The sequence below is a fragment of the Melozone crissalis genome, unplaced genomic scaffold, assembly GCF_028551555.1.
Source record: "Melozone crissalis strain CALT ecotype California unplaced genomic scaffold, PUWL_Pcris_2 ptg000019l_1, whole genome shotgun sequence".
Classification (NCBI taxonomy): Eukaryota; Metazoa; Chordata; class Aves; order Passeriformes; family Passerellidae; genus Melozone; species Melozone crissalis.
Genome location: NW_026535797.1, coordinates 20,140,995 through 20,153,931, shown reverse-complemented (window position 1 = coordinate 20,153,931; position 12,937 = coordinate 20,140,995). Strand labels below are relative to the sequence as shown.

General features: G+C 43.1%; 1 protein-coding gene across 24 annotated transcripts in view; it reads left to right on the top strand.

Annotated features, from left to right (window-relative positions):
- The window catches only part of SORBS1 (sorbin and SH3 domain containing 1), a 72,051-nt gene extending 60,586 nt beyond the window's left edge, over nucleotides 1-11,465 (top strand). For 10 of the 24 annotated variants that reach the window (XM_054277094.1, XM_054277080.1, XM_054277076.1 and 7 more), the window contains 4 exons: nucleotides 491-607; nucleotides 6,956-7,146; nucleotides 8,402-8,514; nucleotides 9,292-11,465. In XM_054277094.1, the coding sequence (XP_054133069.1) occupies nucleotides 491-607; nucleotides 6,956-7,146; nucleotides 8,402-8,514; nucleotides 9,292-9,359 (489 nt within the window). In that variant the 3' untranslated portion in view covers nucleotides 9,360-11,465. Of the gene's footprint in view, nucleotides 1-490; nucleotides 608-6,261; nucleotides 6,322-6,955; nucleotides 7,147-8,401; nucleotides 8,515-9,291 lie in introns of all 24 variants that reach the window. The other 14 variants (XM_054277098.1, XM_054277095.1, XM_054277097.1 and 11 more) reach the window with 7 other exon arrangements.
- Nucleotides 11,466-12,937: the final 1,472 nt, after the last annotated feature.

Here is a 12,937-nt window from a genome sequence, read left to right as displayed (position 1 = left end):
GGGGTATAGCCAGCCCAATTACATTACAGTACCCCAAGGAGTGTAAGTTTGGAGAGTTTGAAATCATAGAATTCTAAATACTGTCGTGGATGCACTGTAATAGCCTCCATGACATACCCCATCTAGCCAACATTAAATAATGAGAAACCAGGGTTTCCAAGATGACATGTTTCACACTGGGCAAACTTATGATGAATAATTTGATTTCTGCTTGAATCATAACCAGAAGTCTACTGAGACCTGTGTTAATACTGTACTGTTTACCATCCAGATATATTTTAGCAGCATTTTTTAGACTTAACCTGCATGTTTAAAACAGAGTAAGGTGGTCAGCTGAGACAAACCAACTGGAAACTGCACTTGTCCTTGCATGGAGTTACTGTTGCTGTGTGTGCTTCAAATTTACTGGATAGTAGATGCTCTTATCACTAGCAGTGGTTGTGATAAGAGAGTATGTGCCAAGCTGACCGATTTTTCTTTTCTTCAAAAGACTGCAGACTCAAAAGTATTCTCTTCATCTGCTCCTCTCTCTTCCTCTACCCTCTCTTCCTCTACTGTCACAACCCAGCCACCTCCCAGACTTACACGCAGAGTCAATAAGCCACAGGTAATCATCTTTGCTGATTACTCTTCCATTACTTACAGTCGTTTCCATGCCATGCCATTGTTTTGTCATATGGTTATTTTAGCAACTCATTGATTACACAGGTGAGATAATATTCCTCAGAGTTAGACTTTTTATTAAAAAAAAAAAGAAAAATTACTTCCAGGCTGTGCAGAAGGGGAGGTTTGGGCAAAATCTTCAGCTGCTGCAATAGGTCATAGGTCAATACATAGGTCAAACCTAGGTTTTTGCTTGTTTGTACCAGCTGAGGATCTGTTTATTGGTTCCTCCAAAAGATTAACTCAGGGCTTACTTAGTTCTGACCTTGAGTTCCTACAGCTTGATTGCATTATATGGCAGTGTTGGTGGCCTTCTTAGTAGGAATGGTGTAGCGCAAGAAAATTTGGTTCAGGTATTGTTTAACCACCTGAGATCAGGATTCGAGGTTTGAGCATCTCAGAGCTGGGGATAAGGCATACACATCTTGGTATCCACAATGCCAGGGGCCTGCTCTGGTCTTCTCAGGTAGGATTCAGATGTTCTCAGCTCTATTGCTGAGAGCTACAAATGTTTTTGAAGAGGGATGCAGTAGGGTCTGTGCAGCACGGCTCAGCCCCAGCACTGTGTCTGAGGTGCCCAGAGTATGGGAATGAGCAATGCTTACATCTGCTGGTGCCTCATCAGTCCTTCAAGGCAGCTTCCACAAGATGGCAATATTTGAAACAGAAAGTTCACCATTAACAAAAACTGGAACACTGGACTGAGTTGTAAGTGGTGGGTATTGGGGAAGCAGTCTTTAGCTTGATCAGTGAACCAGGCAAGTTGATCATACAGGATGAATGTGGGAAATAGCTGCCAATGTTACTTTCTTGATTATATTAAGAGAGAGACAGCTTAAACCCTGAAATTTTCCTATTACCTTTGCTCATTTTCTTCCACTTGAAGCTTGCACAACTTTTTACTGAACAACCACCTCCTGCTTCCCTTTCACTTTCAACATCTGAGTTCAATAGAATACTTACTCTGCTTCATGTTAAAAATCCATAGAAGTTTCCTGTGTTGGCCTTTTTCCTGAGCTCTGATCTGCTGGGTCATGCTGGTGCTTGCACTGGATATACGTGATCCAAAAGAACAGGAGCAAAGAGCCACATTTAGACAAAGATGTTTCTCTCCAGTGATGATTAGCACAGTTCTATTTTGGGTGTTCCACCTGGCTGTAATAAAATCCCATGGCCTTTCTTTGTAATCAAAGTCAAGTCAATATTTATATTTTATATGCCTTGACAGTCAGAGCATTGTCAGTATCAAGTTAAAACTATTTGTGACATCAGCAGTAGTCTTGACCTCATTTTCAGCTCTGGGTCCACAGTTCTTTAGGGAGCAGGAGTGATATTTCTATGTGCAAATGGCTTCTCATTATCTGTGTGATCCATACAGAGGCTGATGGTTTCAGCAGAACTTCAGGTAATACCCTGGAGGCTTTTCAAAAATCTGTACCTCTCAACTGATTTTAATCAAATGAGAAAATCACTTAGCAGACATGGAAATGAGACATTACATTTGGGTTTTCCTTCCATTAGTGTCTGTCCCTGGTGTTTCACATACTTTATGATTTTGAATTTTAGTTTTCTTTCTCATTATGGATAACCTCTCCCATTACAAAATTCTGACCCAGGGTTTTTTGCAGGTTTAAGACCCTTTGGTATAGGTCTGGCGTAAGGACTCTGTTCTTACCTGTTACATTAAGTAAAAATATAAATTGCATTGGCTCTTTACACTGTTCTGAAGTTCCTTTTTGTTTGTTTTCCCAGTCCAAACTAAAAAGAAAAAATAATTACCTCACAGCATGTGAAGGTATTTCAAGTATAACTTACAGATAGCTTGTCTCAATATTCTAGTAAAGTATGTTATTAAGGAGTAACATAATCTATCAAATTAATTTATTTCAGGAAACCTGCAGGAATTTTCCATTCTAATTCCTGTTCTACTCAGAGATGCTGTTAACACAGTGTCAGAGTCAGCAGTGGTGGCAGCAAGTGTGTCAGCAGTGTGGTGATTTTGGCCCTGGGGCTGGACTGTGGCTGTGGGGTGGGGAAGGCAGGACTGGCTGGACAAGGGTCCCTATATTAGCCACATGAGGGATGTTGGTGGGACCCATCTGCTCCTTGGCACTTGTACAGAGCCACTCCAGCAGGGTGGCAATTCACCTGCTTTTGGCTGGTAGAGAGGGGAGCCAAAGGTGGATGTTCAGCCCCATGTTATATGAGGTGGATGTTCAGACCCCATGTTCTCCAGCACAGACCAACTACTCCTAGCATGTTCCTTGCTTTGCACCGTGTTCAAGGTAAACTTATATCTCCTGCAGTGGCTTTCTGTTGCTCCACAGATTCAGCACAGCAATATTTCTGCTGAGTGCTTGCTGTCCAAGGCAGAGCTGCCCAGCCTGCAGCAGGCATTTGTTACCTGTTTTCCAAGGGAAATGCCTTTTTCTACTGTAGACACAGCCTTCAACTTCTGATCCAGGGTCCAGGGAGTCTTTCCACTGATTATGGCAGCCTTCTGCTCCACTCTGCAGCCTTTTCAGTGTCCTTTGTGAGAGCTCTTCAGCCAGCTTTCCATTCACTTTCACAGAGCCGGGCTTGGTGTGTGCAGGGCTTTTCCTTTTGTTTCACCTGGGCTAGGGAGGCCTCCCTGGTCTTGGTTCTTCATTCATGTGGGAGCATCAGTGCTGATGTGTCCCCTCCTCTGAGGGAATACCAGTTTGTCTGTCTGTCTTGTGTGTCTATTAGTCTGTTCTGTTTAGCTTTGTCTTTCCTTATGTAGTTCTTTAACTCCCACCTGGAATGGATGGAAGGCACACAGACAAGAGCTGCAATGGGTCGTTGCACTGATGATGCTGAATTTCACTAGGAGCAGGGAGAGCACTGCTGGGCAGTCCCAGCATCTTTGTGCCTAACATTTAAAAGCTGCCTTAGGGCTTTTCTAGGCTCTTAATGTAGAACCTTTTTCTGGTAATTTCACAAACTTGTGGCACTCTTTACATCCATCCCCAAACTCCATATGAGGGGGAAACACTGGCCAGCTGTGCTTTAGGACTAACTGTACTACATATTTGTGTGCACAGTCTGTAGAAATGGAGACAGAGACCTCAGCATGCGCTTAAGTTTATTCACTTAGTCTTAACAAAGCAGATAGTGTGGCTGAGCAGGTAGAAGTTGAGATGTCCTCACAGGTTGTGAATACTTGGTCACTTTTAGGGCCTTCAGCTTACCCTCAGCAGTTACAAGGCTGGCTCAGTGTTTTGTAGTAGTACATGGACTATCTAAACCCCTGTTTGAAGAGCATTTGGACCTATAACACTCTTTTTCCCTTTAATCTCTTCCTTCCCTGAAAGAACACTGTAGGGTTTGGTTGGTGGATTAAAAAAAAAAATTAAAAAGCCACACAGATCATGCTATCAGGGTCACTTGTTTACATTAGTGTGGTGGTACATTCACAACCCAAAATTATGGGATCTGATCTGGCCCATTCTTCTTTATGTTTAGCTAATACTGCATAGTTGCTGACTCTGAGGTGTTTCACCAACTCCCTGCAGGACTCTGCTGCATCCCTGAGAGTTAATGCTTTGGTGGGAGCTGCATGGATCTCAGAGCAGAGGCCAGAGGAGATCACTTAATCATGTGTCTTGTCAGGAACTGGAAGTTCCTGCTTGGCTTTTGCCCCTGCCCAGCTGCCTTGTGGAAGTCCCCATGAGGATCCTGCCAGGAAAGGAAATGTGACCTGGGTTCTGATGCTGCTCCTCCTGGTAATGCAAACCTGCACTGTGGAACATTCAGAGGCAGTGTCAATTTTTTAGCTTTGAAAAACTAATTTAATTCTTAAATACTAATGCTTTTAGGAGGAAAAGCTGTGCAGGAAGGTCACAAGTAATCAGTGGGAAATGGACCATGTGGTCTTAGCTCATGGAGCAATTTCAGCAGTCAATTTATTGGTATGGAACAGAGAAGCACTTTCTTGAATTAAAAAAAAAAAACCCACCTAAAAACATTCTTACAGCTGCCTCAGCCTGAAAATTGTTTTTTCCAGCTACTTAACCACCTGAGTTAGCTCTGGCCTCATCAGATTTGATGCACTATATCCAGTTGGTCTGCACAATATTAACTTTGAATTTGTTATTTTTTCATTTGCCTTTCAGGGCTCATGATAGGCAGGAGGGACTTGCAGAAATCCTGTGAGGATTTCAGGCTCCACAGTAAATGCTTTGAATGCAAATTCCACTGCAATTAGTAGATTGAACTTGCATTTAAATTTCTTTCTCTAGAAATATACTTAGTAACAGAGCATTGTTTCATAGGGCAGTGATCCCAGATTCCAGCACCAGAGAGTAGAGCTGACTACAAAGGAATTGTTGTGGGGCTGAGTTGGCCTACAGTGGGTCACAGTCCTTGAGAAAAGAGATGGTTTGCTTTAATACAGTGATGGGCACAGCTCCAGAGGTCCAAGATGTGGTTCAGTGGAGCTTTGAGAGGAATGAGCTCATCACCCTGCACTTCTCCAAAGTTTTCGAGCATGCTTGGGCTGAAGGTGTCACAGACCTCTCTGCTGTCTGCTTCTGCCCTCTCTCAGAATGCCATGAAAAAGCAAGCTTTTTACTGGAGGGCACTACTAAGGTGGATAAAGAGGAGGACAGAAAGCTTAAAATTGAGGCCAGTGAAATTAAGTTTGAAAATTGTGATGAGTGATCACAGAGCATGGCCATGCTCTGTATCTCAACCCACTTTGCCAAGCAGCCCTGCAGGCAGTACACCAGCTCAGACATGACATTTGCTCACAGCATGCACCTTGCTTTTGGTAGGTGTTTGAATATGCAAAAATGTGCGAAACCAGGCTGTGGATATCTGTATGGCTTTTTCAGTGATCTTCCCCATAAAACCTCCAGCCTCAAACCCTGATTTCCCTTTATGTGTCCTGGGACACACAGTCCCTGTGTAGAGTTGTGACTGTGGGGTGAGGCAGGGCAGAGTCCAGCAGCTTCACTGGTGGTGTTGTTTAGAGCTGGGTTTTTCAGTCAAGGCCTGACCTGACACTCTGCCTTGTTGTGGGAATTAATAAAACATTTCAGAGCCTTGCTTGGAACAGCATAGAGTGATTTTGTTGGGGCTACATGGCATTGTGCCTTCTGAGGACCTGAGCTGTTGGCTTTCTAAAAAAAGAAAGCAAGTTGCTGTTCTCTTCTCTGTCATTGAGGACTTTTCTGAAAACAGCAACAGATGCCTTCCAGCATGCTTTTGGCCTTTCAATTTTGATGCTCCCAAGTATGTGTTCCTGTCTGTGTTCTTTTTGCCCTACAGGAATGCAGTATGGTTGTACCATTTCTGGCTATAGCAGTGTCCATCACCTTCTACTCTGATTCCCTGCCCTACCTTCTGTTTTGCCTTCCCTTGCAGCATTGTGTGCTGCTGTTGTGTTACTGTAGCCTCAGTGTCTCTTGTGTAAACTAAGGATCTTGCTGTCCAAAAAATATGGTGTTGGGGTGGGGAGGGGAGGAGTTGTTCATTTCCTTTTGTTGTCTGCGCTCCATTTACATTTTTTTTAATTCTGACCAATATAACATCTGCTAAAATGTCTTCCTTATCATTTGCTTGGTGATCACACAGCCTTCCCACCATTCATTGAGAGCTGGACCAGATCTCACAGAGTCTGAAAAGAGCTATGTGGTAAGGCCCCTGTTTAACTCAGATGTGTAGTCCTAGACACTCTTCACCCAGACAGCAACACCTCAGTAAGATATAAAATGCCAGCACTATTTTTAGTTGCAAAGTAGATACATATTTATCTCTTTGCATATATTGCTTGTTTGCAACAGAAGGAAGGGAATTTAACAATTAGAAAAAACTGTCACAGCCAATGAGAAGTTGGGCTAATTGTGCTGCCACACCCTGGGTATAAGTTAAATGAAGCCAAATGCATGAATGGAGCAGCCCAACCTCACCTTGCATTCTTGAACTGACTTCATAGCATTTGGAATGGTGCCACTGCATAACTAATTGCAACCTCTTATGCTGCTTCTTTTAAAAATATGTGTAAATGTATTTGTTACAAATCTTCAAACTAAATGCCAAATTCTTCTATATCTTGCCTGTTTTCCATGCTTACATCTGGATCCCTTCTGCACTCCACTACCTGGATATTTACCTGGATCTACAACTCTTCTTTTGTTTCTGGTTTTTTTACTGGACTTATATACTGCAACTGGAATGTCCCATCTCTTCTTATCTGTATTTTCCCCTCCCTTTCCCCTGTTGACTGTCCTTTGGGTGTTCTTGGATGTCAATGCTGCCTACCACACAGGAAGCTGTTTGCAATGAAATCATAAACATTGCAGAAAAGTCTGTTCATTACTGCAGTACTATTTCTCAGCCTCTTGACTCTCGCCACAAGGTGACCTCTAATGACCATAAATCATCTCTCATCATTTCTCAGCAACCTCAAGCACAGCAGCAAGGAACCAGCCCTGAGCGAAGTCAAACACCACGAGACATGTAAGTTCTTTTGGTTCCCATCTTTCCAGGGCCCATATTTCTGACTGGTGGTGAGGATAGGGAGGTATGAGAGATCTCAGTGGTAAATTAGAATCATGTGAAAATGTTAGCTTTTCTTTAAAGAACAAAAGTAGCCACATATCATAATGGGTTTCAGACTGTGCCCTTTCTGTCTGTATAGCACCTGAAACAATGACCTCAATGACCTATATAGCACCTCAACAGTGATCCTGGATGGGGTCTCCATTACAGAGGCTGTCTCGGTGTCTTTGTATCTTGAAGCTGGCGACAAGTTCATATCCACTGGCTATACCTGATCAATGTGTTCCACACTGTTCTTGGCTTCTCACAGTGCAGTGAGAGTCCCAACGCTGATGCCACTCGGGGCATTGCTGACCAGTTCCACAGGTGCATTTGTAGCTGAGAGACCAGGGGTGAGATTTTCAAAGCTGTTCAGTGGAGCTGCCACTAAGCTTGGTGGGGCCTTACACTGATGGTTTTGAGAATAGCAGCTGTGTGCTGGGGACTGATGGTCACAGCAGTTGGTTTGTGAAAGGAGCCTTTGATTTTTGCAGAGCGGGAGCATCTCACATCAGCTCTGTTTTCATGCTCCATGGGCAGGGGATCCAAGCCTCCCCAAATTTGCCCAAAGATTGTTTCCACTCCATAAGGATCCTTTCTAGTGAATGCACAGTGCCTGTGGTACAAATGACATCTCAGGGCAGGATTCAGCCTGGGTTTTTTATTCCACCATACCTCCTCAGCCATGATTTATCCATGTATATAGAGTGCAGTAGAGTAGGCAATATCTTTTTCTAAAGTCCTTTGCTCTGCCATGTGGTCAATTATGGCTCTCTCTGCCTATGTGCCTGAGTGAGGAAACACCTGTCTCCTTTAGCCCAAGAATGAGTGTATCCAGGTTTTGGCTTGCACTTAATGGGATGTCTGCAACCGAACACTGTCTAGGTGCTACAAGTTAGGAAGGCTCTGGTTGTTTGTCTGTGCAGACAACTACATGGCAGAAAGGGAGCAGAAGCTCTCCACATATCCCACACAGTGTAGGTATGACACTTTTTACTACCATGACCTTTTGACAACAGCAAATTCAATGCAGGTGGCCTCCACCTCTCAAAAGGCAAATACAGGTCCAGACTGCATTCAGCAATATGTAATACGAATTAGGGGAAGAGGAACATCTCCTCCTGAAGGGATGTCAAATTCAATGCCTAACATCTACTGTCTTTCTGGTTTTCAGAGTTAGCTACCAAGCCCTCTACAGCTACACTCCTCAGAATGATGATGAGCTGGAACTGAGGGACGGTGACATTGTTGATGTCATGGAGAAATGTGATGATGGCTGGTTTGTGGGTGAGTGTGACACTTGCCTGTGAACAGAGCTTATTGGGATGAGCAGTTTTGCAGAAGTTGCTTTCATTTGTGAGGTCAAAATGATGAAAAAAACTGACTTCAGTTTTTCCACAATTTTCCATCTTTTCCCACCAAGAATATTAAAATTAGGCTGCAAGCTGGTGGAGCTTTGTTTTCCTTGCTAGATCTCTAGTACTTCCTTTTTTATCTTCTTAGTATCTCCATTCCTCTCTTCGTCCAGATCCTTCTTGTTTACACAGGTGACAGAACAACAGAGGGAACCAAGAAAAACTGGATTTCTGTAGCATTTCCAAAGCTGAGGGGAGCCATGACTAGGTACAGAAAGTGGCAAGTAGGGGGTGAAGAGAACACATGGATAGGAATTGCAGTCCCTGAAAATCCAGTCTCAAGTGCATGTTTAGCAAAATGCTTTACCTTAAAGGAGTGCAAGTCTGGACAGCGTTCTCTATCTCAACATTTCAAATCTAGGCTTGCCATCTCTTCTTAAGGGGATTAGCTCTTTTACACTGAGAGGAGTTTGACTTCCAACCTATAGGCCCAGGAGCTTTCACCAGCACCTGTTAAAGGGGATGACCAAAGATGATTAGTAGCAGAGCTAGTTGTGATCTGGTTTGTACCAAAAGACTCTTTAACTAGGGCTCCTCTTTAGTATTAGGAGTTAATGCCTGCAGGCAGAAGAGGTTGCCACCTGTACCTTTTTAAGTGTAGGTATGTCTCCATCTTACTAAGTCTTCCTTGTGTTTTATTTTGCAACAGGTACATCCAGGAGAACAAGGCAATTTGGCACCTTCCCAGGCAACTATGTGAAGCTTCTGTACCTGTAAAGTAACAGTGATCCCACCATGACAAGGATGGTGGGATTCCTTTCCAGATGGTGTTTTTAAACAGTGAAGAAACAGACAATTTATGAATGTAATAGACAAGAGATGAGAAGTGTTATGAGGATGTGGTTATGTGGTACACTATTGAGTTGAATGTGTAGCCCTGCTTCCATGGAGTCAGGGTGTGATTTGTTTGCTGAAGAAGAGACAGTTTCTAGTTTACAGTGCTGCCTTTGTGTATTCCTCTCCCTTCCCCAGTAAAAGTTTTGATGATAATCTTAATTTGTACGGAGTACTTACCTCTGAGAAGGCTTCAGGGAAGCACATGGTATAGGTTTTGTTTGTGTGTTGAGATAGGGTAGTGCTTTGGGGCAGTACTCAGCCCCGCAGCTGCTCACGTTGGTTGGCACAGGAGTTCAGGAACAGGAGTTCAGGAAACAGGCTTGCTGCCCAGTTTCTGCCTTGCTGAAGACTCACTTTTCTCTGCCTTCCATTTCCATAGAAAACCTTTCCTTCATGTCATGCATCTTAAGACCCAGCAGAGGTGGAGGACAGCTGATACAATTGAATTGCAGAGCTCTATGTGGAAAAGGAGTTTGGGATTGGTGGTTTAATCCAGAGAGGTCAGCCAAAGCATAATGCAAAAGTGCAAAAAATCCCAAACCCTTCAATAACATATCACTGATCTCTGTAGGGTTTTTCTTTTGTGCAGGGGGTGTGTGTGTGAATGTATTGTGTGCAAAATTAACTGAGTCCTGTTTATTAAAGAGAAATCAGCCTAGCTTTGACATTTATCTGCACAAAGAGTAGAACCAATAAACAGAACATCCGCGAGGGCAAATTCTGTTTATGAGTCCTACAGCTGTTCACTTTCTCTGCTCCTCTTGCCCTGTCGCTGGCCCTAAAGGATCATACACCTTTTCCAGCGTATGCTTTGGGATGAAATGGTGGGACTTCTTTCCCGGCATTAAATCTTAGAGGCTCTGATTAATCTGAACAATGTATCACTGAGGGTGCCTTTTTTTTCATTTTGGTTACAGTGTTGATGGTAGGTCAAATAAATACATGCATTTTGGCTGCCTCTTAGTCATACAAAAGAGTTTAATCAATTTGGAAAGCTGTTCCCAGCAGTTATTACCAGTTACATAGATTTGTATTTCCTTGAGGGGAAAAAAAAACCCCATGGCTTGGCTGTATGTTTGCCTGTAAATCCACTATGAATACTCTTTTGATAGACTTTTTGTTATTAAGAAAAAGCATAAACAAAACCAATTCTATCAGACTCTGCTTCCTACAATTGCCGTACAAATAGCAAAAGGTAGATTGCTATTTTGTCATAAGCCGTATTTAATAATATAAAATGCCTATTTTTATGCTGATGCTTTTATACAGATTTATTAAGAGTAAACTACAACTAACTGTTAGCACGACTTGCAATGTTTTGATAAACTAGCCATGCTCCTGGGTTTGAAATCAAACAGGCTTGTCTTCCGTCTCAGTCAGCGGAAGAGAAGACTCTGTGTCTCAGAAGTTTGACTGTAAATATGTATATTTAACTTTGTACAGACAATGTACTTACCTTGTATAGAGAAATAATTTAAACACATTGAGTGAAGGGAGGGGAAAAAGGCAGTTGTGAAAGGTTGGGATTTTTTTCCACTTTAATTTAAGTGATGGAATTCTGTGTATGTTCACATAAAGAGTTTTAGCACAAAATATTCATTATGAAAGGTTTCAGATATGATACAAAGCACCACTGTTTATTTTCTGCAGGAGATATCTTGAATCCTGCATCTTATTTATGGGTTAGTTGTTCTGCTTTGGGTTTGCCCTCCAGTTATTTGCAACAATGTTTAGGCCTGTTGGTAAGATTGGATAACACCAAATAAATGTATCCAGCAAAGTAACATGTTGATATTGATTGTATATAACATACTCATTTAAAAGTTAATTTTCTGTTCCTGCTCTTGCCAGTTTAAGTTAAACACGAACACACACACACACACCACACACATCCACACAAACTGCAACTTCTTTTTGTGTTGATTTTTTGTTTCTTATTGCAGTGGATTACTATTTGGCAATTAATAAATGGAATTATTGAATTACTATTGTGTTCCTTGTACAAGTTATTAAATAAAATTACTCTGGTTGTTCCTGTAGCAATGCACTTTTGTTTTAGTGCCCCACTGTATCCATACTGACGTGTGGCTGTCTGCCATGGGCTTCACCACTGTCCTGCACCTGAGGATCCTGCTTGTGATTTGGCTTGAGCTCATCAGTCCTTCCTGAGCTGTAGGCTGGCTCTGACTTTTGCTTAAAGAAACCAAGGCATAAAGGCAGAGGAGAAGCTGGTTTACACACTGATCTCACCATACATGGTGTGAGGGTACAGTTGCTGTGGCGTGCACACAGACCTGGGAGGTCAGGAGTACACCTCTCTCCACTGGTTTACAAAGGGTCTTTGTGACCTCAGATGAAAAGACCACCCAGGTTAAGTCAGGCAAGAAACTCAAAATGCCAGCCTGTGGGGGAAGGGATGTCAGTTGGTGTTGGGCTTACATGTGCATTTTTAACCCTGGCTTGGGTCAAAAGCTTTAAGACTCTGCTGTCTGGTAGCTGCACCCTGACAGGGCAGGTATGGCTACAGCATTAACTCACGGGGTTTGTAGGTCTGTGGTGATTGTCCCCTGTCTCCCTGCAGCAATACACCTAGCTGGGACTCTCTGGGCGTGCCTTGTGTAAGGGAACAGTTCCTGAAGGAGTAGAGTGAGGGAAGGCATGTGCAGGACTGTGCTCACCCTAAAGACTGGTATTTCACAAGGAGTTTTAACTTCTTGGAGACGTCCATCTCAGACTAAGCCAAAATTGCGCAACAGATTCAGACTCTGTGATGATGCGACTGGATGGCCAGGCAGACAGATAAACATCATGGCTGCACTCACAATGCTTTTAGGAAGTCAAACTGTAAACAAGTTGATCCTAAAACCAAACTACTACGACAGAAAAAGCCTCAGGCTACATGTGTTTAGAAAGCACACAGACACAAGCCCTTTTTTGTTTCACAGATCTCTTTATATAAAACCAAAGGGCAGCCTGACCATGGCTTTGCTGACAAGCACTCCTCACCTTTGCTTTACAGCAGCCTGGACAGGGAGGGGAGAAACTCATCTGTGACTGCTGAACGTTGGTATTTACTCCCTCTAACCTAATCTAAGGTAAGGAAGCTAGAGGTGCTAGTGACTTCAGAAGCTGGGCAAGCAGAGAGGGGAAGGTGACCCAGCAGTGTGCAACAGCTCTCTGGAGCTCCTGCACACTGCTGTGGCAAAGCAGTCACTTTCTTCGCTGTCACGAGTGCCACACCAATGATGTAGTGGAAGAACTACTTCTCTCTGCCAGGGATGAAATTAATAGTCTGGACACATGGACTCTGGAAAGAAATAACTTGTGAAAAGACAAGCTAATGCAGGAAAAAGGGCACAACCACAAAAGGGGATTGCAGAAGTCAGGGTGTGCCTTGTGATGGGATCATTTGTGGCCACGTCTTGTAGGACCAGTACCTGGGTGACCTGCATCATTCC